General features: G+C 47.3%; 1 protein-coding gene across 1 annotated transcript in view; it reads right to left on the bottom strand.

Annotated features, from left to right (window-relative positions):
- CERS3 (ceramide synthase 3) overlaps positions 1-25,545 on the bottom strand; it is a 314,458-nt gene that overhangs the window by 63,497 nt on the left and 225,416 nt on the right. Inside the window, exons 4-6 of the mRNA XM_085644534.1 lie at positions 21,017-21,074; positions 3,443-3,493; positions 2,004-2,096 (exon numbers count right to left, since the gene is read on the bottom strand). Of these exons, the coding sequence (XP_085500660.1) occupies positions 2,004-2,096; positions 3,443-3,493; positions 21,017-21,074 (202 nt within the window). The remainder of the gene's footprint in view (positions 1-2,003; positions 2,097-3,442; positions 3,494-21,016; positions 21,075-25,545) is intronic.

Below are 25,545 nucleotides of genomic sequence, written 5' to 3'. Positions count from 1 at the left end.
TACAAGGGAGAGACAAACATAAGAAGAGGACGGAAGCCCTCTAATGTGAAGCAGGAAAATGAAAATGACAAAGCCAGCCAATGGTAAGCAGTTAGTGGGCTGTAAGCCCGCTATGTGTTTTATGATAAGTCTACAAAAGGTATTTCACAAGCAGACTGCTTGCACTGTCTGGTAGGCTAGACCCGAAAATAGGAACTTAATGATAATTTTAGAAATCCCCTAAATTCTCTGTAGGCCACACCCAAATTTTGCTTGGATATTTCGTAGTTGTATGATGTTTTTTGGCAGATGATGCTCTACAAAATTGCACTCAAAAGTAAATACATTCAGACCTCTACAAAAGAAAGATTAAAGCAGAAGCAGTCCAGACGAGAGATCAGAGTAGGCAAATAAGGTGCACCTGTCCCAGGGTTTTCATTCTAATATAGGACGTTACAGGGTAGTTTGCCAGCAGAATTTGGCTAACTGAAAGGTGGTGTCTGTAACACACCAAGCCAACATCCCAATGCAGTCCTCTTCAGGGAAAGTGCAGGTTGCGTGTTCATAGTGCCTATGGAAATCTTCCTATGGGTGGAATTACACACCCAGGCTAAACTTGGAGAGATGCCCGGTTCTAGCGGACAAAAATCACACAGAAAGTGGCACCGCTTTCAGTTTGTGCCTTTTGCTTGGAATCATAGCAGCTGTATAGTGCCTGTTCATTTTGTCTTTTGCCATTATGGTGGGCTTTAGCCAGCCCATCCTCTTGAGACTCCAGCACTTTGCACGGGGAGACTGTAACCCTGTAGATATGATAGAAAACGTGAAAGTGCATGATCTCACTCGCAAAGGGGCGCAGACCTTTAGCAGGAGTTTGCTGCAACTTATGCAGATTTGTTCCATTTCACTTATTCACCATGAAATTGACATCTTCAAAAGTTAGTAATCGCGATCCCCAAACATGGTAAAACGAGCATCTCTGTATTACAGGTCTCTGAAACGGTCTTGGTTAACAAAATCACATTCAAAGTGCCATTGCCTTTGGAACCGGGCATGCGAGGATGACATGCTTCTATAATGCAGTATACGCTTTTCAAGTTTCCACTTTTACCCCAGACCTTACGGGATTGAGGGAGACGGATGCTGACGTATGAGGGAAGAAGGGAGCAGGGAAGGGGAAGCAGGGAAGGGCCCATCAATTTATTCTGCCACCGTCCATCCCAGAGTAATTACTGAGACTATTTGGGGTCTACAACTTTACCCAGCATCTCATGCGATGAAAGCAGAATGGAAGGGGGGTAAACGGTGGCAAGGTTGGTCAAAGAAACATGGGGAGAGGTGGTCACTAGCCTCAACCTGCAGATAAATGGGACGTGGGCAACGAGTGTGTGATCTGCCAAAATCCCAGTATCTCAATCCATAACCAATGCCAAGGATGTGTAACGCCATTCCATTTCAGCGCCAAGAAGTTTGTCTTTCAGGTGAACAACTGTGTGATATATTGAGGCCACTATCCAGCTACTGGGTCATCGGATGTAGTCTATGCATTGCCCCAAACCCAGGCCCTCAATTCCTTAACTCAAGACAGCTTCTAGGTGCCGTCCTGGCATTCTCATGCCTGGCACCCTGGCAAGACCACCGAGGTCTCCATGGTACACTGCTCATCCTGAACATGTGAAGTGATCGCGTGCCCTTCCATGTCAGGCCTGAGTTACTGATCCAGTCCTGATTTCATTATTTCTATTAAATATAAAGAAAAAATAACAGGGTTGGATGAGCTACTCCTGCCCGACCAGGGACAAACTTGAGACCTTTGAACCTGCATTGCAGTTGCATAGGGTTACAAGCATCACATTTCTTGCATTTCAATTGCGGCGCTTATACACTTTGCTGAAAATGCTGCTTATAGACCCTGCTGACAATGTGAAATAAATAGCTGTAAAGGCGGTGGAGCAGGCGGTCTACTTATGCTTTGGAGGAATGTCTACGGACTTCGCTCAGGTCAGGCGAGGACGGATACTTGCCTTTCTCCGGACATCCGAAGCCACGCTGAAGAGCAGGGACCAGTAGAAGCTGAGCTCCAGCACGTAGTACCAGTACTGGGACGGCAGGTAAGACTAGGCGAAGGAGAAGGGGTGGTGTCAATCAAGGTTCAAGTACATCATCGCCAGAAGCAGGACTTAATATAGCACTCTATAGTGTTAGAATTATAAAGTAACCCACGTAGATGTCCACTTCATGTTCTACCTGTCCCAGTTCCTCCATTTACACACATTCAGATTCTGTTTTCTCGGTCACGTAATATCTACTAATGTTATCAATTAATGACCATGAATCGGTATTTATCCTGATCTGTCGGGTAGTCCTCTTAAACGCACACAAAGTCGCATCAATTCAAGATGCTGCAATCATTAACAAATGTAACAGTATTCTATGCACATAGCTCAAGAAGCATCTACAGACACACAGATCTTGTTTGGTTATTTTTGATGCATAAACCGGTAGGATTACAAAACCTTTAAGCCCAGGGAATTACACCGTGCCTCTGATCAAAGGTATGACATCATTTACGTGAATTGTGGATTGTTTAGCCAAAAGAAAGCCATAGTGTTTATTGCAAACATAAAATATATAGTATAAAGAGGTGTGTAATTGGCGTATACAATGGGTATGTGCTTCTAATGAGATTCACAAACCACTTGGGCTCCCACCTGGTAATTTATATCAGCAGAACCGTAAGTCATGGTGCCCCGCCCCCCCTCCGTGCACTTTGTATGGGAGGCTGGAAATGACTAATGTCACAACACTTTGAACCCCTGGGGATACTGCCTGAGGATTCCTTACGCAGGACATGCACACTGGCTGAGAGTCCTCGGTGAAGGGATTCTTGGTCGTGCAACAGAGCAGAGCCAATGAAAGCTGCCCGTAGTCAAGAGGCCCTGTGACGCGACTGGTAATTCAGGAGCAGGGTTATTCACAGTGTAATGGCTGGCCCATTAGGACCAAAGGGGGCATTACTTTAATGGCAGAGGGGTGGAGATACAACTTTTCAGACAACCCTTGTGTCGTGCCTATGTTCGCCACTGCCTAGAAGCCATCGGCAGACCCTGCAAAGCCCCAACCTGCCTATCTGTCTTTCATCTCTATTTGGTAATAGACATCCCACAGCATAGCCCTTTTGTGTTGTAGCAAACATCACCTTTGCAAAGTTTTTGGCTTTCATTGCCGCCTTACATTCATCAATTGTCGGAGTACTGCACCTACACGCACTGTGATATTTTTCGTACGTACAAATTAAGCACACTAGTCTGGACTCCGGAAACCAGCCATAGGGGAACATCACACACAAAGGACAATCGCACGTTGGCAACAAAGATACAAGCCTGATAAAAACCATCTCTGCGCATGGTTTGGTTTAAGTCACAAGACAAGCAGAGGTCTGATCCATGGAGTAGATGCTCACCTGCTTCGGGTAGTTCTCCCACACCAGCCATATTTCATAGAGCCAGGGTTTCTAAAAAAGACAACATCTTATCAGTGATATTGAAATACGATGAATTCAATCTCTGCTTTTGCCTGACATACTCCAGTTTCAAATCAAGTGTGTCTGAAACTACTATATGACCAGGTCAATACAGCACTAGGCAACACTTGAAGCGTGCCACTGAAACATCATATCCGATGTGTCATTAGCCTTTAATGCGGTGAGCAATTGTTTCAACACAAATCAGATCTGAATGATCTACTCATACTAAAAGACTGATGGTGCTGAAGGAAAGGGCAGAGGGCACGGAAGGAACTATTTACTTACCTGTACCAATAGTTTTGAGGTTTGAAGATCTTCTAGATTCATATGCTGTTCATTATTCCTCCTTCTAGTGGCCAAACCTGTGATGGGGGCATATTCTGACCAATTACCCCATCATGATAACAGACACTAGTTTGTACAGTATAGAATTAAAATCTCAATGCTGTATCATAGCACTAAATGTTATCATTATCCGCTTCAATGCACTTCACTCAATAGTTTGGACACGTCAAGCTAGGGAACAGAAAGTAACACATGTAAGGGAGCCCTGGCATTAATGTGCATGAAAGCCAAAGGTGTGTTATGATATGAACCATAGTGAAAATATGAACAGAAGAGCAGGGTGCATCCTCAGGACTAGCCCCAGCTGCAGTTCTAGCACCCGGCTGGTGGGTACTATGCTAAGCCGGTGGGTGATCCTTTGGAGCAGCCGGTTTTCTTTCATTGTTTTGAAGATTGTAGTTGTCCAGAAAAAGCCCAGAGAGACTGTGCTGAGGACCCCAGGGGGGAATCGTGACAGAGAGATGCATAGCACCTTTAGGTCCACGAGTGCTGTGAGTCAGTCATCAGGTCGCTTACCACCTTTGGTCAATGGTGAGTAATTGTCCATCTCCTGGTGACAGACCAAGCACCGCCCTAAATTCTCCAGCGACAGTCCTTATAGAGACCCTGTTACTAGGACTGGAACCACAGAGAGGAACTCCGTGAGGGTTGTCCCTCCGTATGGTACCCATATTTGTGCTAGTCTGCCTGGGAGATTTTTACCCATTCCCCCTGCTGAATAGTGCACCTAGAAAAAGGGATGCCACAGGGACTAGATGACAAGGTGGCTTACGAAGCCTGGTGAGTGACATAAGTTGGAGAGTTCAGGGAACATCCTGACCCTACTGTCCTGCACCCCACAAGTGATGCCACTACTAGAGTTGCAAGTGAGTGTCATGTGCTTATAAGAAAGTGTTTGTGTAATCCATGACGATGTCCAGAGTGTCTGGTTGGACCCAATTATGCCAAAGAACAAAGTCTTCTTGTTTAGTACCATGCAAAGTGATGATTGTGCTCCATTCACTAAATCACTGCAAAAAATAAGTGTAAACATGGTCTGCAAGTCTGTGATTCTTTGTGGGGTGAGGGATATTCTAGGATATTCATCAATTCCAGAAATACTTACAGCACCAGGCCAGGTGAATGCTCCATGTTAGGGTTATGCATTGTAAACACATGGGGCACCCTGCAGTGATCACATGCTAATACTTGAGGCCATTAGAGCACTGTGGTTCACCATAAAGGTTACGCTTCTTCAAAGTATATCCTAGTATGGTAATAGTATGGCACCTTGTCCGCCCCTTGAACTCAAATCACACAGGTCTAGACCAGGCATTTAACTTTATAGTTTTGAGTGGTTTATTGAAGAAGTGTTAGCAAACCCAATAGGCCTGGTGTTGATTGCCTGTCTTTTGTCTTTGCCAGTGCATGTTTTGTTATTGCTTTTGTAAAACTTTACTGCTGGGGGGCATCTACTGGGCCTTTGCAAATATAAAAGAAATGGCAGAAAGCAAAAATGTTTTTTTGATCTCAAAAGTGCATGCCGCCCTAGTCCGTAGCACAGAAGGAAACAACTTTGAGTGCAGGTGTACTCCTTGTGACAGAATACAATGCCCTCACTCACACTGAAGTTATCCATGTTCTGAAGTGGGCTGACCCAATGCCACATGCTGTAGTAGCTGGAAGAAAAGTATGAATGACAACAACAAATCAATGAATGGAGAGGGCTAGCTGAAAGCCCCTATGTGTAGGTTAAAAATAACATAAAAAGGGTACGTCGAAGGAACTAGTTAAGAATACACTCTGGCCGTAGTAAACAAAGAGTCACTTTATGGCAGTATATAGAATCTATGGCTCAATAATATGGCTGCAATTACTGTTGGAGAACAAACAGCCTTGTGCAAAGATGATCGTCCACATGTACCATTGGGTTGCTAGTTGATTTAGGGTTTGTTGAAAGATGGTAAAAACGTACTGAGTATTATGACAGTGGGGTAAAGATTATATAACCATTTAATTTCATCTACTCAAAGGTATCATGGCCCAGGCCCACAAGGACAATGAAGGTTTACAGTTCTTTAATACAAATTAGAGAAAAGTAAAGTATATTAAAAGAAAAGGCACACCAGGGCATTAAGAATTGCTCATTGAGACCAGAAAGGCATGGACGCCCCCCTAAAAGACAATGGTGCATGCAGAGATGAAACACTGCCTGCAGATACTGGATTTAAATAGAGAAAGAGTAAGGACAGGCATGAAGGCTCCGAGACAGCTCGCTCACGGGAGAGGAGTAAAACAGATCATGGTCTAAATTCAAAATCCTGTTTGTGCTGAAGATCAGTAGCTTAGACACTGAGCTTTTATAGAACGTGTACTTTTTATCAGAAATCAAATGCCTTTCACGGTAAGGCCACTCCTGTGGTGTGGGAGGTGACATGTGACAGCACATCCCAAAGACTCCCTGGAAATGTTCGACCTAAGGCTCACCTCCATATTGCCCACCTACACTGTAGAGAATCTACTCAATTTAATAATTTCACATTGGAAGAAATTTAACAATGACTGGTCTAGGAGAGGCACCTGGGACAGGTCAAGAGGTCAACGATCGATGTGCCTGCTCAATCACAAAAGACTGAGAGAAGTGGTCAGCACCGAAAAGGGTAAAAAGTAGATTCTCTATGTAATCTTCTGTGTGCCCCATAGGAGTAGATTCAGGAATACCAAGGATGCAAATGTTATTTCGCCTGGACCTAGCTTCCAAGTCCTCATTCTTTAATTGCACTTTGCATAGCTCCAACTTAAGCGCCTCTAAAGTTATAGCCTGCTGCGTGTGCACGTCCTTGGTATTAGATATGCGCTGCTCAGCCTCAGACTGTCTAGTGTGCTGCTTATTCATACGATCTTTCACATCATCCATACACCTAGGGAGTGAGTCTAGCTAATGATCAATGGCACTGAGTCTCATTCTTATATACAGCAAAAGAGCTTTAAAGTCCTTGGTTGGGGAGGAATCACTCCTCATGTTTTCCCCATCGCCCTGCTACTATTCGTCAGATGGCGTGGGCTGCCGTGTCGGTCCCTGAGCCTCAAAGGTCAGGCGCTGCTGCTTAGCATCCGTTTTGCCCATTATGTAGAGTAAAAAGTGAACAAGCCACTACACACACAGCAGAAGGGGGCGACAGCAATGTTCTAGCAGGATGGGCATAAAAAAAGAGTAATAAGTATGCACACGTAATTGACAGTGACTGCACTCCTCATCAGACTGGGCAATGCATAGCGCTGCCAGAAGGAGAGGCAAGGCAGCAGGCATGCAGCATGTCTCACCACTAGCTCCTCAAGTGTAAGCCCAGAAACCGGTGCTGTGGATAGGGCTTTCGAGAAGCGGAGTAGTCAGCAAAAAAGGTATATGCAGAATGAACCGCACTTACTGGTCAGCAGGAGAGTAGGCAGGGCACTTCGACATGCCAATGTTATTTCTGACAGGAGTGCAGTGCTTTTATATGCGTGCAGGTCATCCTCATCGGGCCTAGGAAATGCGTAGATCGGCCGCAACTAGGCGGCAGGTCCGCCCAGCTGCTAACCGGCACCACTGTCCGTACCAGGCCTTACAGTGCCACCGGCCCAGTTAGACACCGTGCAGCGCGCCGCCCCTCTGGAGCCTGGAGTCACGGGCAGTGGCGCATGCCCGGCATGGGTGGGCTTCATCCGGGACAGTCCCTATGCTTCCCGCCCGGATGTAGGGAAAAGCAGGGGTGGAGGGGGGAGGTGGGGGGTGGCGACGGGCTCATTGTATCAGGAGGGGGGCGGTAGCCCCGACAGCCTACTTTTTATCGGGGCAGGAGGAGGGCGGTAGTCGACAGACACGACTCCCGCCACCCCCTTAGCTCCGACCACTGCAGTTAGCCATGGAGGCGGGCTCTGGCCACAACCGCCGGGTACAGGATCTCATATCCTGATGCGAACGAAACGCAAGTGGCACAGCGGGATTATCCGGAGGATATTTGCTATGACCAGCGGAGATAGATTACAACACTGCCTTCTTGGTGCAGCACTAAGCCACGTCCCCTCATTTCACATTGGAAAGCAATCAAATTTAAAAATCTGATCTCCATGAGTTGGCTTGATCATTTTTTGTCATTCTGTTTTGTTTTTCTACTGCCACTTCTTGTTTTCTTCATGAATTGCCAAAAAATACATAGTAAACCAAATATCTCCTCAACATTATACAACAAGAAGATTTCAGTCCTTGTGACCGACTTGTTAATCTACATCATACTGACAGGAGCATTAGCCGAACCCCTGCATTTAAGAATATTTGACAAATCTATTTGCAGGAAAATCAATCCATGGATTACAGATAAATTCTCCAAGAGAAGATTATAACTTCAAGCATCCGAAATACACTGGCTAAATCCTATGAACCTCAGCTAAAATTCAATTATGAAAGACATTAGTGAAAGAAGCCAGTAGGAAAATAAATGCAGAAAACTGTATTTTTCTTGTACATACCCATTGTGTGTAACCATGAGGTTCCTTCATCTTCCCCTCAATGTAAACATCAGTTTTTAATGTTAAAATTTCTAAAGTCATAAAAGACATCGAGGGTGAGACTTTGCATTGTATGATTTTGAAGAGTAAACCACCATCAAAAGTACAAGAGGAAATTAGGTCCATGGTGCAAACGTATGCATCTATTTCTAAATGAGACCTTACTGCTTTGATCCAGCAGAGCCGTCCATGAGGTTCACCAATAGACATTTGCCTGGTAAATATTTCCTACAATTTGCACTGACCTTAAGCTCTGAAATTGGGACTATTTCCCATTTCTCCTTCTGTGGGTCAAATACCTTTCTGCTAGAAAGAAGAATTTGTTTGAACTATATGGACCCTGTGGATCCTAACAACATATGCCCTTTTCCCTCTTTCCTTTTCTGTTGAAGATTTTAGATAGAACCGTGTTCTTCAACTGCATGACCACGTGGAAATCTAACACGCTATTTGATTGCAAACTATCAGGGTTTGGCCCAGGAGGAAGTACAGAACTAGTTGTCTCATTTTTTGTCGACCTGCAGAGGATGATGGATGCTTGACGCCAAGAGCCTTATTGCTCTTGGACCTCTCTGCGGCATTTGACACCCTAGATCATGCCATACTGCTGACAAGATTGTCCGACATAGGCATTAAAGGCATAGGTAGTTTTTCATAGTTGGAATCTTTACTAGCAGACAGCAGATAATGTCAATACCAACTTTTTACTTTACTTCAAAGTATGTGTAGTTGTAGTGAGCTGGACCCACATGTTCAGATGAGTAAGTAGACGTAGCCGAGATGGTTTTAGGTAGTTTATTAAGTCCGTAGATAGAAGTTACAGCAAGCTAGGACAAGCCCAGAACAGGCCCCAGAATAGGCCCCAGAACAGCCCCACCAGGAGCAGCCTCCTACCTGCTCAGCCCATCTTCCCAACTGTCTCTCACACACAGAGGAACCCAAGCATTCCACTCACACTAACATTTTACGCGGAACACTCACACTGGCTGAGCAGCTAGGTACAGAATGAAAGGGAACATATTAACATGACCTAAGGATACTACACATCCTCTCCCTTTACACTGAAAATTAATAAGACCTAAACTAAACCCAAACTGAAATGAAAACAAATAAATACAGAAATGTACAAAAAATGTAAAGAGTCCATAAACCCAGGGATGCATGAAGAAATACATCACGAGAGGGAAAACAGACACACTAAGGAGAAAGGAAAGATGAAAGCATAGATCAACACACTAACACCATCCTCCTCCTTTAATACTGAACACAGAAAAATTTAATAAGTGAAATAAAAGCTCAAATAAAACAAGTGAATATGATACCCAGACTGGAATCCTTTGGGTAGAACGACACCCAAGGAAGTACTTCCCACGTGAGAAGACTGTGGCGACAACCCAATACGCCACCCCTCATGTGAGGGCCACTATGGGACTTAAACCCAAGTGAAATAAACATTGTTTGGGACCGACACCCAAATGTACAGAAACCGTCACATGGGACTATAACCCACTGACTTGTGCAGCATGTAAAAACCGAAATGCAGCACAATGTGGCATCAAAGGATGGCTACCCACCCACACACACGACAGCGAATACGTAAATGAAGGGACTCATACCCCACACAAACATAACAAAGGTGGGACTAACACCCCCTTTAAACTTAGTAAATGGGACTGACACCCATTACTAATAACATAGGTGGGAGTCCAACCCCCTATAACAGAGTAAATGGGACTGACACCCAAACCCTTTTTAACTAGAAAAATGGGACTAAAACCCATTCCCATATTAATTACTGTGAACGTGGGGTGATGGGACTAAAAAACCCACTCCCATCCCTAAGCAGGGATAAAACTATCATTAAAGGAAATGGGACTAAAACCCACTCCTATCCCTTAGGCAGGGATAACACATGTGAAATAAGGGTCATGGGACTAAAAACCCACTCCCATCCCTAGGCGGGGATAAAATATCTGAAAAGGAAATGGGACTATAACCCACTCCTATCCCTTAAACAGGGATAACTCAATTTTAAACATGGGGACATGGGACCAAAAACCCACTCCATACCAACAAAACATGTACGTGTGAAAAACAAACAACAACGTTGGCATCCAGCAATTACAAAACACTGTATGAAATCAAACTCACTCTTCTGTGAAATAAGACATATTTGCGTTAAATCTTTAAAACATGTACCACAAACTCGTATGTAAAACAAAGAACGGCAATGGTGTGCTTGTCACCGCTATGATGATGTAGAGGCGAGACGTGAAATAATTCTTGAAAACACACACTCTGTAACAGAACCAGTGCCAACAGAAGATCGAAGAACATCTGTGCTTAAAAGTAACAGAGTACTTGGCAGCAGAACAAAGTACTTTGCAGCAGGCATCATGTTGTAGATGAACATCAGTGCTTAAAAGTAACAGAGTACTTGGCAGCAGAACAAAGTACTTTGCAGCAGTCATCATGTTGTAGATGAAAATGTGGTACGAAAGAAACAACTCACCGCAAGAATTAGAGGCACAGTCTAGAGTAGGATGTCTGGTGACATGTACATAAAACAAACTTGCCCAAACGTTGAGACTGAAGAGAAAACGTTCCTCGCCCTTCGGGGTTGCCGGAAAACTACAACGTTATAAACTTTATTGTTCAGAGAGGATCATGGTTGGCAGAACAAATAATCGTGGTTGGCAAGACACAGAAGAAGCCAGTGAATACATCGCCGTCTGAAGCAGGAAACATAATAAACGTTAAGATGGCGGCACGCACAGGAGACATATGCCGGGTGGTTCCCGGCACGCTCGTGCTTTAAAACGTCCCAAGACAGCTTTGAAGTCGGACATCACGAAGCACTCTGTTCAGCAGGGAACAAGACGTCATGAATGGCTTTGAAACGGATCCGCGCGGCATTGTGCTCGAGGTATATTGCGCGTGCCAATTTTGAATCTTTATATGAAGCGCAACTGTCATCCTTACTTTCCACGTAGTAGGAACAACAAACACCGGCAAAAACAAGGCAGAAAATACCATTTCATCACCGTGTAAATCCCCATACTTGCAGCAGGCAAAGAGAACCGACGAACACCAATGAGACAGTATTTCCAATGCTGGCAGGACAAACGCCATAAATCTCATAAATCCAAGTCACAAATACGCCTTACTTTCAACGTAAACACCGCATTATGCACTGAGAAAGCCATTGGTTACCTTCGTAGTATTGAGATGCAGCTTTTCATGTTTGTTATTCTCGTTTCATACGGCGCAAGTTCTTCTGCAAGGCATAAGCAGGTTTAAACACGTAATTACCGGTGTTGTAGACACAGAGATGTTAACACAGCATGCCTGGGCTGGGCTGTCCGATGTGGTGGACACTGGTGGGGCAGTCAGGCATGCTTGACAGGTTTATAAAGTTCATTTGCGTCACTTGACAGGTTTCTTGAAATTTCTTGATACTAGTTTCTTTTTTATTCTTTTACTCGACGAAGGTTCTTTCCTACATGTAGTCTTGCTGCACTCCACATCCTTAGTTGACCTCAGACTACCTTTAGCGTGAGATGAGCTCCAGATCGTCGCCATAAATGTAGTGAGCTGGACCCACATGTTCAGATGATGAAGTAGACGTAGCCGAGATGGTTTTAGGTAGTTTATTAAGTCCGTAGATAGAAGTTACAGCAAGCTAGGACAAGCCCAGAACAGGCCCCAGAATAGGCCCCAGAACAGCCCCACCAGGAGCAGCCTCCTAGCTGCTCAGCCCATCTTCCCAACTGTCTCTCACACACAGAGGAACCCAAGCATTCCACTCACACTAACATTGTATGCGGAACACTCACACTGGCTGAGCAGCTAGGTACAGACTGAAAGGGAACATATTAACATGACCTAAGGATACTACAGTAGTCTGCAGGATTCTAGTCTTTCCCCTCTCCTTTTCAACATTTACTTGCTCTCTTTGGTGCTTTTGTTGTGTCTCCAAGTCAGGGACCTAACCCGGAAACCACTTCCCTCATGTCAGACAGTCTGGAAGATAACAACTGGTGGAGGTCTACAAACCATCTCAAATTAAATCTGGTGCTTCTGCTGACCTCCCCTAAAATCAGACTGGTTGATCTCCATTGGCCTGCCAGCTTGGGACCTCCATCTGTGCCTACATAATCTATTTGCACACTGGTGATCTAGATTAATTCTTATCTTGACGTGGCGACTCAAGCCACCAACACTTCCACATCCTGTTTTTTCCACTTTAAAACTCTGCATAAGATGCTCTCACTTTTAAGACAAAGTTGCAAAGTACCCAAAGGTAATACTTTTATTTACTTGAGGCTCGACTATGACAATGCAATACTGTTTGATGCCCCAAAGAAACACCTAGCTCATTCTCAACTAGTCCAGAATGTGGCTATTTGTCTTCTGTGTGTATTAAAGAATGTGGGCTCTAATAGGAGCAAGACACCACTTTATTGGCTTCCAGTGCATGCCGGAGTTATTTTAAGGCCATTACCATAGTGCACAAAGCAATTAAACTTTCAATCACCGGATGTCATGGCCAACAATTCTGCTGGCACAGTTAATTCAGGAACCTGAGAGCAGATTGCCTATCCCTACTTTAAATTCCAAAGACCAGTACCACTACTTATGTAGAGAGAACTTTCTCTAACTGCAGCAAGGGTCCTGGAATGCTTTACGTGCATCCTCCCTCACCAGATTCAGGCTATAAAAACTCGCTTCAATGAAAGAACCTACCCTATCAACAAGCCTTCTGGTGCAGTTTAACGAAAACTGCATTGCCGCACGTTGTGCTTTATAAAATACTCTGACCTACTAACCGTACAGACAAATTTCATAATCAGAGGTTTGAAGAAGTTACCCAGCAGTGCTTTCAAAGATACACAAGGTGAGTTGCAGCAATAACACTGATGTGTTCTTAAATTCCAGTAACCCATTTTCAAGTACCACAGGCAGATCTTGTGCTTGGCGGACGCGTCATAGACCAGAAGAGGCCTTTGATTCGGTCCTGAACCACCCCTGTGGGGACAGACCACCTGTCATAATAACAGGGCCCTGCCTGTCTTGAGGGTATTTCTATGCACTGGTGGCTGAATCGAAGTGTGCACCACCTTCTTCTGCCCACCTCGCATTTTTTTTTCGTTTTTCACAGACTAACTCCCACAAAGTCAGTGACCTTATAGACTGCGAGTTTCCTCCCTACTCGTGGTGAGGATGGGAGTGGACCTGGGGCTTGGCAGCATTGTTTCTTTTCCTAAACCAGACCTGCCATGTAGGGTGCATCTCCGGATACATGAAAGGCAGTGCCCTAGTGGTGGATAGGTGGCTACCTTGGACTGGCTTCCGGCAGTGGTTCCACTGGTGGTAAATCAGCACATTCTCTGCATCAAATGAAGCAAAGGGAACACGAGTTATACAGGAGAGAAGAACTGCCCTTCCACAGCGGTTCTCCTATCAAGACAAACTAACTCACTCCCTTAGAAACATCTGGTGAAAGCCTACTGTATTCACTGATAGAGTTCCTGTGCACATTTCTTCCACACACAGAACCTCATGCTGCTACCGGATGGATAAAAGTAACATTTTCCTCAGTTTACAGCTACAAGGAGAGCATTATAATTAGAACTACATATGGTTAGAGCGCTTTGTGGATCACACACTGGGCTACTGTACGTTTTCAGCCGGTGTTCCTGGGGAACGGCTGATGCAATACAGCCAGCCACTGCAGGGCTGCACTTCAAGCAATCCACAGGCTTCCACCTCCACCCCTTCCCGCTCACACACGGGCACTCTGCCCTGGCAGGCCTAAATCAGGCTCATTCACTAGCTGCCCTCTCTTTAAGGACTGACTCTAAGGGGCCAAACACAACAATAGCTTTGTGGAAGACTCCAGCAGAGGGCTTTACCACGTGCAAATGCCCTGGGACACCCACGAGTGACATGCCATGATGTGTGCCAAGGAGAAGTATCAGTTTATTGCTGAGTTATTATAGCCATGGCTGGAAAGTAGAGGAATCCTCCTGGATGCCGGTTCGGGCAGCTATTTCTGTACCGGATCTGGGATCCGGCCAACCAGGGAACATACTGAATTTGTCCCGGTGTTATTTTCCTACACCAGGACATAATTCAGCAGCACCCACAAGCTTTCTTCATTCCCTTCCAAACAGCAACCTGCAGACTGGGAGAGAGCATTCTTGTTTTCATTTCCAGTCGGGCCCAAAAGAAAGGCCTGATTTAAAAGCCCATCAGCACTTCTTTTGTCTAAGTATCATCCTGGCTGTGAGGTATCTGGAGCCTATTGCCTAGATCCCGGTGCAATGGAAGGAACCAAACGCACAAAGCAGGTTACTACTTCACAAATACTTAAAAGAAACTACTGGAGGCAGGCTTTAAACTTTGTTCAGCCTCCCTACGTAATAGATTTGTTTTAGGGGTGGGCGGAATTTGCGAAATTCACTTTCGCAAATTATCGCGAAAATGTTAAAAATCTCCACAAACACACGGAAATATCGCGAAGATGCGGAAGTTTATTTCCCGCCCGTTCGCGGTATTTTCTGCGTGGTCGCGGCTCGCCTACTTACCCATGCGGTTGCTCGCGGGCCCGGCCATCTTGTTTTCACTTGTATCGTGGTGCATGATCACGAGAAGACAGACGTGATCGCGCCACGAATTACGTTACTGCGGGCGCGAACTGTCGCGAGACAGCGCAAATGGCTACCAACAATCCAACATATCGTGGAGAACGCAACCGGATCGGGAAAACTTGTCGGCGAACGCGGGGATTCAGGTAAGGCGATCGCGAGAATGTATTATTTTACAGCGCGAGCAAGCAAAATATTTCTGGTAAAATGCGGATTGCGGAAATTGACATTTTCGCGCCCTCCGCGGAACGCAAAAATGTCAAATTATCACAATTTCCGCGAGCGGAACGGAATTTTAGCCCAGGCCTAATGTGTATACACTTTAAGAATGAAAGATTTATCTTATGGATAATTAATTACAGAAATGATCATTTAAATGGTACATACTCATTTTTTATTTAATTATTTTACAGTACTATTCAATCCAGTGTATGGTGTCAGAATGCTTTACATCACACACAGAAACAAATCATACAAGTATGTAAATTAATGTACAAGAAATGTTATACAAGATAATGAGGGTGTTGAAGTGTAGGAATAACATTGACTGTACTTGGACAATATATGTTAAGAGTGAATGAATGGTCAGGAGAAACACAAAGATATACAATGCAACAGTGATAATGGTTGGCTGTTCTAACAATAATGTATTACTTCCCAAAGCAACCCTTCTTTGCAGTCTTACAACAACAAATTAAAAAAATAATTAGGATCTAAAGTTCTAAACCCATGACTTACATTCGCATGGAGCTCCCCGATGCTAGTAAATAGGTCACTGTGCTCTATTAGAAGGATTGCAACTTATGAGCTGGAAGCAGAGGTTCTTTTAGGTGCAAAAGCAGTAGACCGGTTACCCATCTACATAGAATAGAACTCTGTGATTTGCATCGCGCAGGATGTACTTTGCAGCAAGCACATTCACCCTCTAAGCACTCACTTTAGGAGTCAAAACTGTGATCACAGTTAACTCCGAACCCTCCGGGAGCAGAGTTGGCCAACAGAGTTCTCTTACAGCTATTACAATCCCCTCAAACTGCGGGAGCAAGCCTCCCGACCCTATGGGATATTTTAAAATGCAGCCTCTTTGCGGCAGAATAAGTGAACGGGAACAGATTACTGACACAAGTGCGTCCTTGTTGCCAATTTCTTTGCAGCATATTTTTTCAAAATAAATATAAAAGTTGACCGTCCGAGCCTGCCTTTCAAGCTCCGCCCCTTGTGACTCAACCCAAGGGTTCTAGGGCTCTTTTGTTTTCTATTTCCCAAAACGGATTATATACAGCCCATTTCTACCAAAAGGGACGATGTGCTGTGTGGTGACCTGGTGCAGGCCACGTGTGTAACTACAGCGTTACAGACAACAGAGACATTGAGTTAAGTATCGGTTATCCGGAAAGACCCCGAGCAGTCTTCCGCTACTTTATTTATACCCTCGAGGCGAGCCCGCCTCGAGGGGTGGGGGATGCATGTGTGAATGTATACATTGTCGTCGTAGAGGCCGAGTGGCTCTCTACATCCCTCCAACATTTTAGACAGTGCCCCTCATTTTAGAGTCTCCCTCAGGGTGAGGGGCATACATAGTCTCGGAGTCTCTGGCTGGGGGCCGGGTTACTTCGCTACCTGGAGCCCACTCCCCTGCTGGGCATGCCTCTCTCACCTCAGCCCCGGGAACCGGGCTCTTCTCCTCGAACTTGACTATCTTGGCGAGTAGTCGTGGTTTGTCAGGAGACTCCTGGCGAAATGTCTCCACTCTGCCTTGGGGACGTTCTCTCCGGTGTGTCCGCTCGCTCTGGGAAACTATCCAGTTCCCCCCCTGCTTCTTCACTCGATTGCTCTGCGGCCAGTTCCCCCACGACTCTTTTGAGCACCTGATTACCTTCCAGGAACTTCTTCCAGTTGTGGGATGCCATGGCTTCTATGACTTTGGTCAGGGTTTCGTCCTGGTCCGTTGCCTGGCCAACTTCCTCCAGGGTCATAGCGTCAGGGCAAGCATCTCTGCCGACCATCTTCACGTATGCTTCAGAGTACTGAACGTCAGCCGGGACGCATGCTGGAGGAAGGTCTTCGGGGTGCCGAGACAGGTAGTCGGCAGGATTGTGTGCTCCTGGACGGAAGATCACTGTGAGCCGGTATTGTTGCAGTTGCACCGCCTATCGTTCAATCCGGGGTGGGGCTAGCCGTGTGGTGCCCCCAAACAGTGGGACTAGCGGTTTGTGGTCCGTGACCACGTTAAAGTCCTGTCCGAACAAGTACAAGTGGAAGTGTTGGCAGGCCCACTTGATTGCCAGAGCCTCTCTTTCGATCTGCGCATACCGCGTTTCTGTATCAGACAACGCCCGGCTGGCGTATGCGACTGGTTTCCACGTGCCCTTCTCGTGCTCCTGGAGCAACACCTCCCCGAGACCCACCGGACTGGCGTCTACGACAAGTTCAGTCGGCTTCCCCGGGCGGAAATATGCCATGACAGTCTTGTCCTGCAGGGCCACCTTGATCTTCACAAACGTTGCGTTAGCCTCTACTGTCCATCGCCAGGGCTGGTCGCTTCTCGTGAGGACACGGAGGGGTTCTGACAACGCAGCTAAGTTCGGGATGAATCTCCCGCAATATGTCGCCATCCCGAGGAAGCTCCTCACCTCGGTTGGTGATTAGGGTATGCTCGCCGACCGCAGGGCGATTGCCTTCTTTGGGTCCACCTTCAGGCCGTCCCGTGTGAAAGTGTAGCCGAAGAAATCAATGGATTCCTGGTAAAACACACACTTTTCTTTGTGCAATGTGAGGCCATGGTCTCTGAGCCGTTGGAGTGTGGCTCTCAACTGGGCATGGTGGTCCTCCAGGGTACATGAGAATACGTGGATATCGTCGCTCAGATTAATCACTCCCGTCGGACCAGACAGGGTCTCCCTGATGGCATTCTGAAAAACCTCTGCGGCCGACGATACCCCGAAGCTAAGGCGTTTATACCTTCTGAGGCCCACATGCATCGCAAAGGTCGTGATGTACCAGCTACTCGGTTCCAGCTCCAACTGCTGGTATCCCGCGTTGAGGTCTAATTTCGAAAACCATTTGGCGCCATTAAGGTCCGCAACGATATCATCCATGGTAGGTGTCACATGGCGCTCTCTTTTAACTGCTACGTTGGGCAATCTCATGTCAACACATAGCCTGATTGCCCCGGGCTGTTTCGGTTTTGGGGCGACCACCAACGGGGATACCCAGGGTGTGGGACCCGTAACCTTCTCGATGACATCTAATGCTTCCAGCTTCGCCAGCTCTGCTTCAACCTGTGGCCTCAGGTTGTAGGGTACTCTTCGGTGTCGCAGGGCTACCGGTTTGACTGTGGGGTCTATGTGAAGTCTGAATTGCTTTCCTTTTAGCTTCCCCAACCCCTTGAACAGTTCCGGGAACTCTCTCAGCATGTCCTCCGCGTGTGCCTTGTGCACTTTGTTCGTGAAGAACACGAGCCCCAAGTCTTCGGCCGTGTGGCAGCTTAGGAGGGTGCCCTTTTTCCCTTCTGTCACGTGAAACCGGGCCACGGTGGTGAGGGAGCCGCTGGCGACTGTTGTCTCAAAAGTGCCTCTCAGGGGAAGAGGGTTGACTCCTCCATACGCATATATTCTTGCTTTGGTCGGTAGTAGAGGAGGTCTATGTTCCAGGGCATCGAATTGCTGGGAGTCCATGACATTCACTGTCGCCCCCGTGTCAATGAGCGCCTGAAGATTGGTGTTCAGTATTCTGACCGAGCACATGGGTGGCGGCCTCCGTCGGCTCCCCGACTGGCCCACAAACGACACATAGTAGATCTCGTCGTCCTCTTCTTCCAAGTCGAGGTTGTGGTGGGGCGACACTTCCTTCTCTGTTCCCTCAGACTCCGCAATCGACAGTTGTCTGACCCTTTGCGTGAAACCTCTGTCTCCTCGGGGCAGGTCGTGGCTGGGCACTGCGGCAGACCTTTGCGTAGTGGCTTAATCTCCCGTAGCGGGATCATTCGCGCCCTTTTGCTCCGCACGTGGCTGTTGGGGGGTGTTCTTCCCCGCAATTTCCACACGGCCCTCCAGGCGGCGGTCGTGCTCTCGCAGGCGCGGGCGTTGGCCGCCTCCGGATTACATCCACTCGCTCTTCCTTGATCTGCGGAGCCTTGGCAGCGTTCTGCACTGGGGCAGGTTTGTGGAGGGCTGCTGCCATCTCCTCTGCCCTGACATCCGAGAGTTCGTGTGACCGGGCTAGCACCAGGATCTGGTCCAGTGTGATGCCCGGCTGGCGCAGTATCAGTTTCCGGAGCAGTTTTGACTTACATCCCAGAATGATCTGGCTCCTTATTTCTTCTCTCTGATCGGCAAATTCGCAGGTGGCCGCCAGTTTCCTCAGGCGTGCGTGGAACATGTCGATTGACTCATCATCCAATTGGAGTGACCGTCGGAATTTGAATTTTTCAAAGTCTAGATTTAGTTGCGGATCGAAGTGTCGGTTGAGGGCCGCCACTGCGGCGTCGTAGTTGTCCGCATTGCCAGTGTTCGGCAGGGTTTCGAAGAGATCATAGATTTCAGATCCGCCATAGAAAATCAGCAGGGAGCGCTTCACGGTACCATCCGTCTCACGGGTCCCCGTGAAGTAGTTGTTGAGCTGACCGACCCATGCCCTCCATCGGGGTGCAGCAGTGGCCGGGTCCGCCATCTCGCTGAACGGCGGGAGCGGGTTGGTCGTTGCGGGATGGCAGCGCAGGTCAGGCGCCTGTCCTCCCCCTCCAACCAGTGCCGCGGGCTGGGCCGGCGTGGCGCTACCCCCTGCAACTGGCGGGGAGCTCATGGCGACTAGCAATCACGCCACTCCGGGCGTCGTACACGTGAGACAGCTGACTGGCAGGTGAGCGGCTGAGGCGGCGCGGGGCAGACGTACTCACTCAGGCCCTTGGCGTTGCGCAGTCCCTCCTTGTGGCTCTCTGCAACCATCCAGTGACAGTCAGCATCCGCGGGGCCTTCCGGCAGCCAAAATGGGCCTTGTTGCTGCCAATGCTTGTTTGCACACGATTTGCTGGAACCAGTGCTTGTTGCAGGCAGATTCGTGTGTGTGTCAATGCTTGTTGGGCGACTGGGATCACCCACCACGTGGCTTGCCCTCCGTTGCCTGGATACTGGGGGAAGCACCGTCTGAAGCGTTGCGGAGCCTCCACTCCGATGTCAGTGGGGGCAGGGCACTCTGGGACCTCGTGGGAGCAGGCCAAGCCTCCGGGGAGGAAGCGCTTGCAGCGTGCGTGGAACCGCACCTCTCCGGGCCGCGCTGGCCCCGACGATGACGCTGCATGCCCCCGAAGCGTATCCCCTCCGGGAGACACGCGCGGGCGGCGCGAGGAGGCGGGACAGTAGGGAATCCCTTGATCAGCGGCGCGACAGGCAGAGAGCGCCGGCAGTCGTGGAGCGTCACGGGTGGGCTCCGATGACGCCGCGGGGCAGCAGCATCTGCTGGCAGCATGCAGCGGGACCTCCGGCCTCGTCGCCAATGTGGTGACCTGGTGCAGGCCACGTGTGTAACTACAGCGTTACAGACAACAGAGACGGTGAGTTAAGTATCGGTTATCCGGAAAGACCCCGAGCGGTCTTCCGCTACTTTATTTATACCCTCGAGGCGAGCCCGCCTCGAGGGGTGGGGGATGCGTGTGTGAATGTATACATTGTCGTCGTAGAGGCCGAGTGGCTCTCTACATGCTGGTCCCGCACTAGTAAAACATTTGGACAATAAAATTATTTTTGCACATTTAAAAGCGGCCTGTGGTAGTAACATGAACCCCGTCCCATCCTAGAATCTGACGCAGCCCCTTATCTGGCCGCGTTATTGTCCCTGGCAGCACAGGAGAGCGCACACGAGTGACCCACTCAACCTGCAACGGTGCGTCCCCCCTCCCCCAGAACACCTCCCGATGGAGACAGACGGGCTGCGCATTCACCCGGACCAGCACCATAACGCCGAGTTATAAAAACAAAGATAAGCAACTTACATCGTAGAGGACTGCGACCCCGCCCACAAGGGCACAGAGATAAAACACGAACCGCCAACTGCAAAGGAAACAGGCACATTGTTATTATTCTGTTTTTTTTTTTATTAGGGACAAGACAGAACTTAAATATTTGCGCTGGTGCAACATATCCGGCTCGGAGCGCGTGCATGGGAAGATCCGGGGATGTCTAGACGAGGTACGTTTACAACAAGATGCGTTTCTTTCTCTATTCTCCTTCCTATCACTCTTTTCCTATTCCTTTTTGTACTCTCCTACCGTCCATTCTTCTATCACTTCTTCCTGAAATGTTCTCGTACCTTTCACATGCATTCCCCACCCTTTGTCACCGGTTTTGTCTGATTTCCTACCTTTCTTCCCTGTTCACGTTTTTCTCCTTTTCTTTTGTTCCCGCGTTCGTTTTTCCCCGGTCTATTTTATTTACTCCTATTCCATATTTTCACCATTTACCTTTTATTCTAGATACTTTGCTTGCTTTTTTGTCTCCTTGTTCTTTTGTCAACTTTTGTTTTTTCATTCGGTCTCTCTACTTTCCTTATTTTGTCTTGCTCTCTATCTTCAATTCGGTCTTTCATTATTTTATTTCTTTAGTTGCCCATCCATCCATTATTTACCAGTTTTCCTTCTTTCCTGTCTCGTCCTTTACTGCTTTCTTCTGTTACTTTGTATGTCTTCTTTTTACTTCAATACCATTCTACTTCCCTTGTTTTCTTAAACCTTTGTCTTTCCTTTATTTTCTTTTTTTTAATCTCTTCTAGTCTTTCGATGGTCTCAAGTCTCTTAGCTTCCTTATTCTCTTCTATTTTTGGCTTTGGTGTATTTATTTCTGTATTTTCCATTTCTGTTTAGCTTTCCATTCACTTTCTTTTTGTCTTTTATCCATTCCCTTTTTATTAAAATGTCTTTTTGTCATTTTTTATCTCCATTCCCTCTTTCACCCTGTATCTGAACACCTCTTCTATTCTTTACTCGCACTTGTCCTTTGCATAAATGTATTTCCTTCGTTCTTGTAGTGAAACAGCAGCACATGGACCACACACACAAAAACACAGACACATACTGCAATCAATCAATCAGCATTTACAGAGCTCGGCACTGCCACCTGGGCGTTGGGGTGCGAGGTCTCCATCGGAAAGCCAGGTATTGAGGAAACGGCAGAAGGAGGAAGAAACGAGCAGAAAAGGCAAAACAGAGGGTAGAAAAACGAGCAGAAAGGCAAAACAGAGTTTGAGAAGCCAAAACAGGGCAAGAAACGAGCAGAGGAGGCACAACCCGAGGGCAGCAGGTAGACAGGCAGCAGAGGGTAGCAGACTGCGTGGAAGCTGGACAGGAGATCTGCTGCAAGGGGGGCTGGCACGAGGACCTGCAGTCGGCCCCAGCTACTGTGCAGTTTAATTAAATTGCATTTGAATAGGATACGTCTTTTTGATGGCACTCCCCCTCCCTCCCCCGCAAAAAAATTCATAAATAGTAACAAACATTGCTTTGGTCACTTGAGTTGTTTTGCCAAGTTTCTTGCAGACTGGTTAAGTAACAATCCCAAAAGGTGTATTTACATATCACAATCCTTTAACCCCTTCAGTGCCCATGACGAGATAGTCTCGTCATGGAGCGTGGTTGCGCTGTGCCCATGACGAGACTATCTCGTCATGAACCCCGCCCGCTAATGCAACGGCCGGCACAGGGCGGGGAAAGGGCGGGGCACTGAAGAGGTTAATCATGTTTGCCTCATGAAAAGCTACTGGACGGATTTCCAGTAAACCTAGCAGAACAGCAGAGCTCAAGCCAAACTGGAATCTTCTGTAGTTTGATGTAAATCTGGTGAATAGTTTTCGAAAATATTAATAGCATTAAATTGACAGTTTTGTTCGGGGACCGGTTTGAGAAATGTAATCTGAATGAAAAGTCCAATCCAATTGCCCGCGATTCAAACAGTGCCCACAGAAACTGGCAGAAAGGAGTAAATCACTTTTTCTATGGCAACCATTACAAGGCTAAAGTATGGCTCGGGGATCTCAAAACTCATTTTGAAAACAAATAGCAAGAGCCATCACTATGGGGTGCAGGGCACACAAGTGAGGGGTCGAATGACACTTTTCCCACTAAAATGACAAGATAGAGACCTGAAGATTAGGAACCAGGCCTGGCTCGTTCCTAGCCCTCGATATAGACACGTTCAAAAACTAGTCTGGAGGCAAATGCAAAGTATAAAATTTGGGCTGGAGGTGAGCATGTCCATAACCCCCTGCTCAGCAGGCTCTGGTGGGTGGGTGCGGAACACAGCAGATCACAGGCCTGCTCAGCCTGCCCTTTGCGGGGATGGCAGGTAGCGGCGGAGAGGGGATGGATCCAGGGAATGATAAAAACTCCAGTCCCAAAGAGACTGTAGGCTGCAATGCAATCAAAGCATGGGCGGTAAACCTCAGACGCCGGACCACCTACACCAGTAAATACGGAAACGAGCAGCTAGATGCGGACAGGTCACCTCAGTATCCGAGACGGTGTTCTTTCTTCTTAAGCACTATGGTCTCCAGTCCAGACAAACTGAGCTGGAGGGCAGGATAATGAGTGCTGGAGATGCCACGCCCCGGGTGCCAGCATAGAACTTTTGATAGTCCAATGTCATGGCATCCAGAATTTCTGGTGAAATGTTACTGAGGAAATGCCAGCAATATTCTCCCCGGGATGCAATAAACCAGTGACTCGCATTCTGCACTCCTTCGATAATGTCCCTCTGAACTGTAGGCCCAGGATCAATCTGCTTGATACCCTTCTGGCACCCATCCTACAAGCAGTGCTTTAAATGGAGGGGGTGGGGGATAGGGGGAAGTGCAGGTACTCACTAAATTGAGCTGTGACCGAAGGGGCGGACAAGTAGGCGGGCTTAGGGGTGGGGCCAGGGGTGGGGTTACAGGCCAAAATTGACAGCAATCGGTGTGGTTTGTAACTGTTGGTGCATGGTGTGGTAGTGTAATGTCATTCAGAGACAACACATTTTCCATTGTCGTTACCGCTAAATTTACACAGTTTTACTGACAAAAACTATGCAGCGCACCAAGGATAATGTGTGGAATTGGGTACCAGCCAGTGACATATTCAAATGTCCATGGGCCTAAGTGCAAGGAAGGAAATGAATCACTAACCCCTGTTTGACCTGTGAAATACAGCAATAATCTGGTTTCAATGGACCCCAGGCCTCTGTACCTGCTGCACCTATGGAAGCTAGACCCCTGGCTCCAGAGAAAATTGAGCTTTCGGGCATCACCCAGTAAAGTATCCCATTAAATTCTTCCTTGACACTTTAGAATAACACAACAGCTGCTTCGTTTGTCCTTTCTATTTCCAAAATTGAAATATTTGTACAGCTCATTCACAGGTATTTATGTTTGCAAACTTTCAAAAATGCTCTCACCCTCCAGTCAGTGAAAGAAAAGTAAACATCAGTTTAAAAGAATAAGAAGCAATTTGTTCGATGGTATCACCTCACATTCAAGCTCCGTGGCAAGAGAAAACACACAATTTAAAGGCATCTAATTGCTCTTTCATCTTAACTCGAGTGCGGTTATTTTAACAGCTACAGACAAATGTAAAAAAAGACAAGTCTGCCTGACAGTAACAGATTGTGCTCACGGAGTATCAGCATTGGCATCGCTGAAAGTGGTGAGTCTTACTTCCCTTTTTAGGTCTCGGCTAGCGTAGGCTGCGCTTGCGCTGTCTCGCTCGCGAGATTTAATGACTTGGAGAAGAGGGGCTTGAATCCGCCCCTCTTCTTCCCTCTTCTCCATTGGCTGGCCTCTTAAATGCTGGCCAGCCATTGGAGAAGAGGCTTGTCAAGCAAAACAAGCCCCGTCCTTTTCGGATTCGGGGGCGTGTTTTTTCGTTGCATTTCGCTGGGCGTGTTTTTCTCTCCTCCAGCCAATGGCAAGAGGAGAGAAAAAGAAACACGCCCCCGAATCCGGAAACGCCGCTGCCTTTCTCCGAGGCATTTTTGCTTCGCCTCGGAGAAAGGCGGTGGTGTCTCCGTATGTTCTTGCCATAACCATCGGCCTGGTAGGGAGTTAGACACACCACGACATTACACCCGAACTCTGGACAGCGGTGGGGTTATTCACCAGGCCACGGCTGGGGAGTGTACTCTTTTTAAGCCTGTGATTCTATCCCGTGATACCTGCATGGCCCGCGCACATAACACGCGACTTTGGCAGCACTTGCATCAAGCTAGGTAAGACTTCTATGAATTTTCACCATGTCTACAGTCTCAGACTACCCATAGAGTCCCCTTATGGATGTAGTTCTGAACAAACCTATTGACGAGTTTACGCATTTACGGTGCTATCACTACCCCACGATTGACCAGACATGTGATTCCCTTTATGCTTTAAAAAACTTTCTGGCTTAAATATATGCTTCGTGACACAGCTCACCACGGGTGTGATCACCAGCGCTGACACACGCTTTATCAACACTACACACAACAAGCATGTAGGGTGCCGTTATTACACCCCGACTGA

The sequence above is a fragment of the Triturus cristatus genome, chromosome 3_1 (genome assembly GCF_964204655.1).
Source record: "Triturus cristatus chromosome 3_1, aTriCri1.1, whole genome shotgun sequence".
NCBI lineage: Eukaryota > Metazoa > Chordata > Amphibia > Caudata > Salamandridae > Triturus > Triturus cristatus.
Note: the sequence above shows the minus strand (reverse complement) of the source record. Positions and strands in the feature narration are given on the sequence as shown.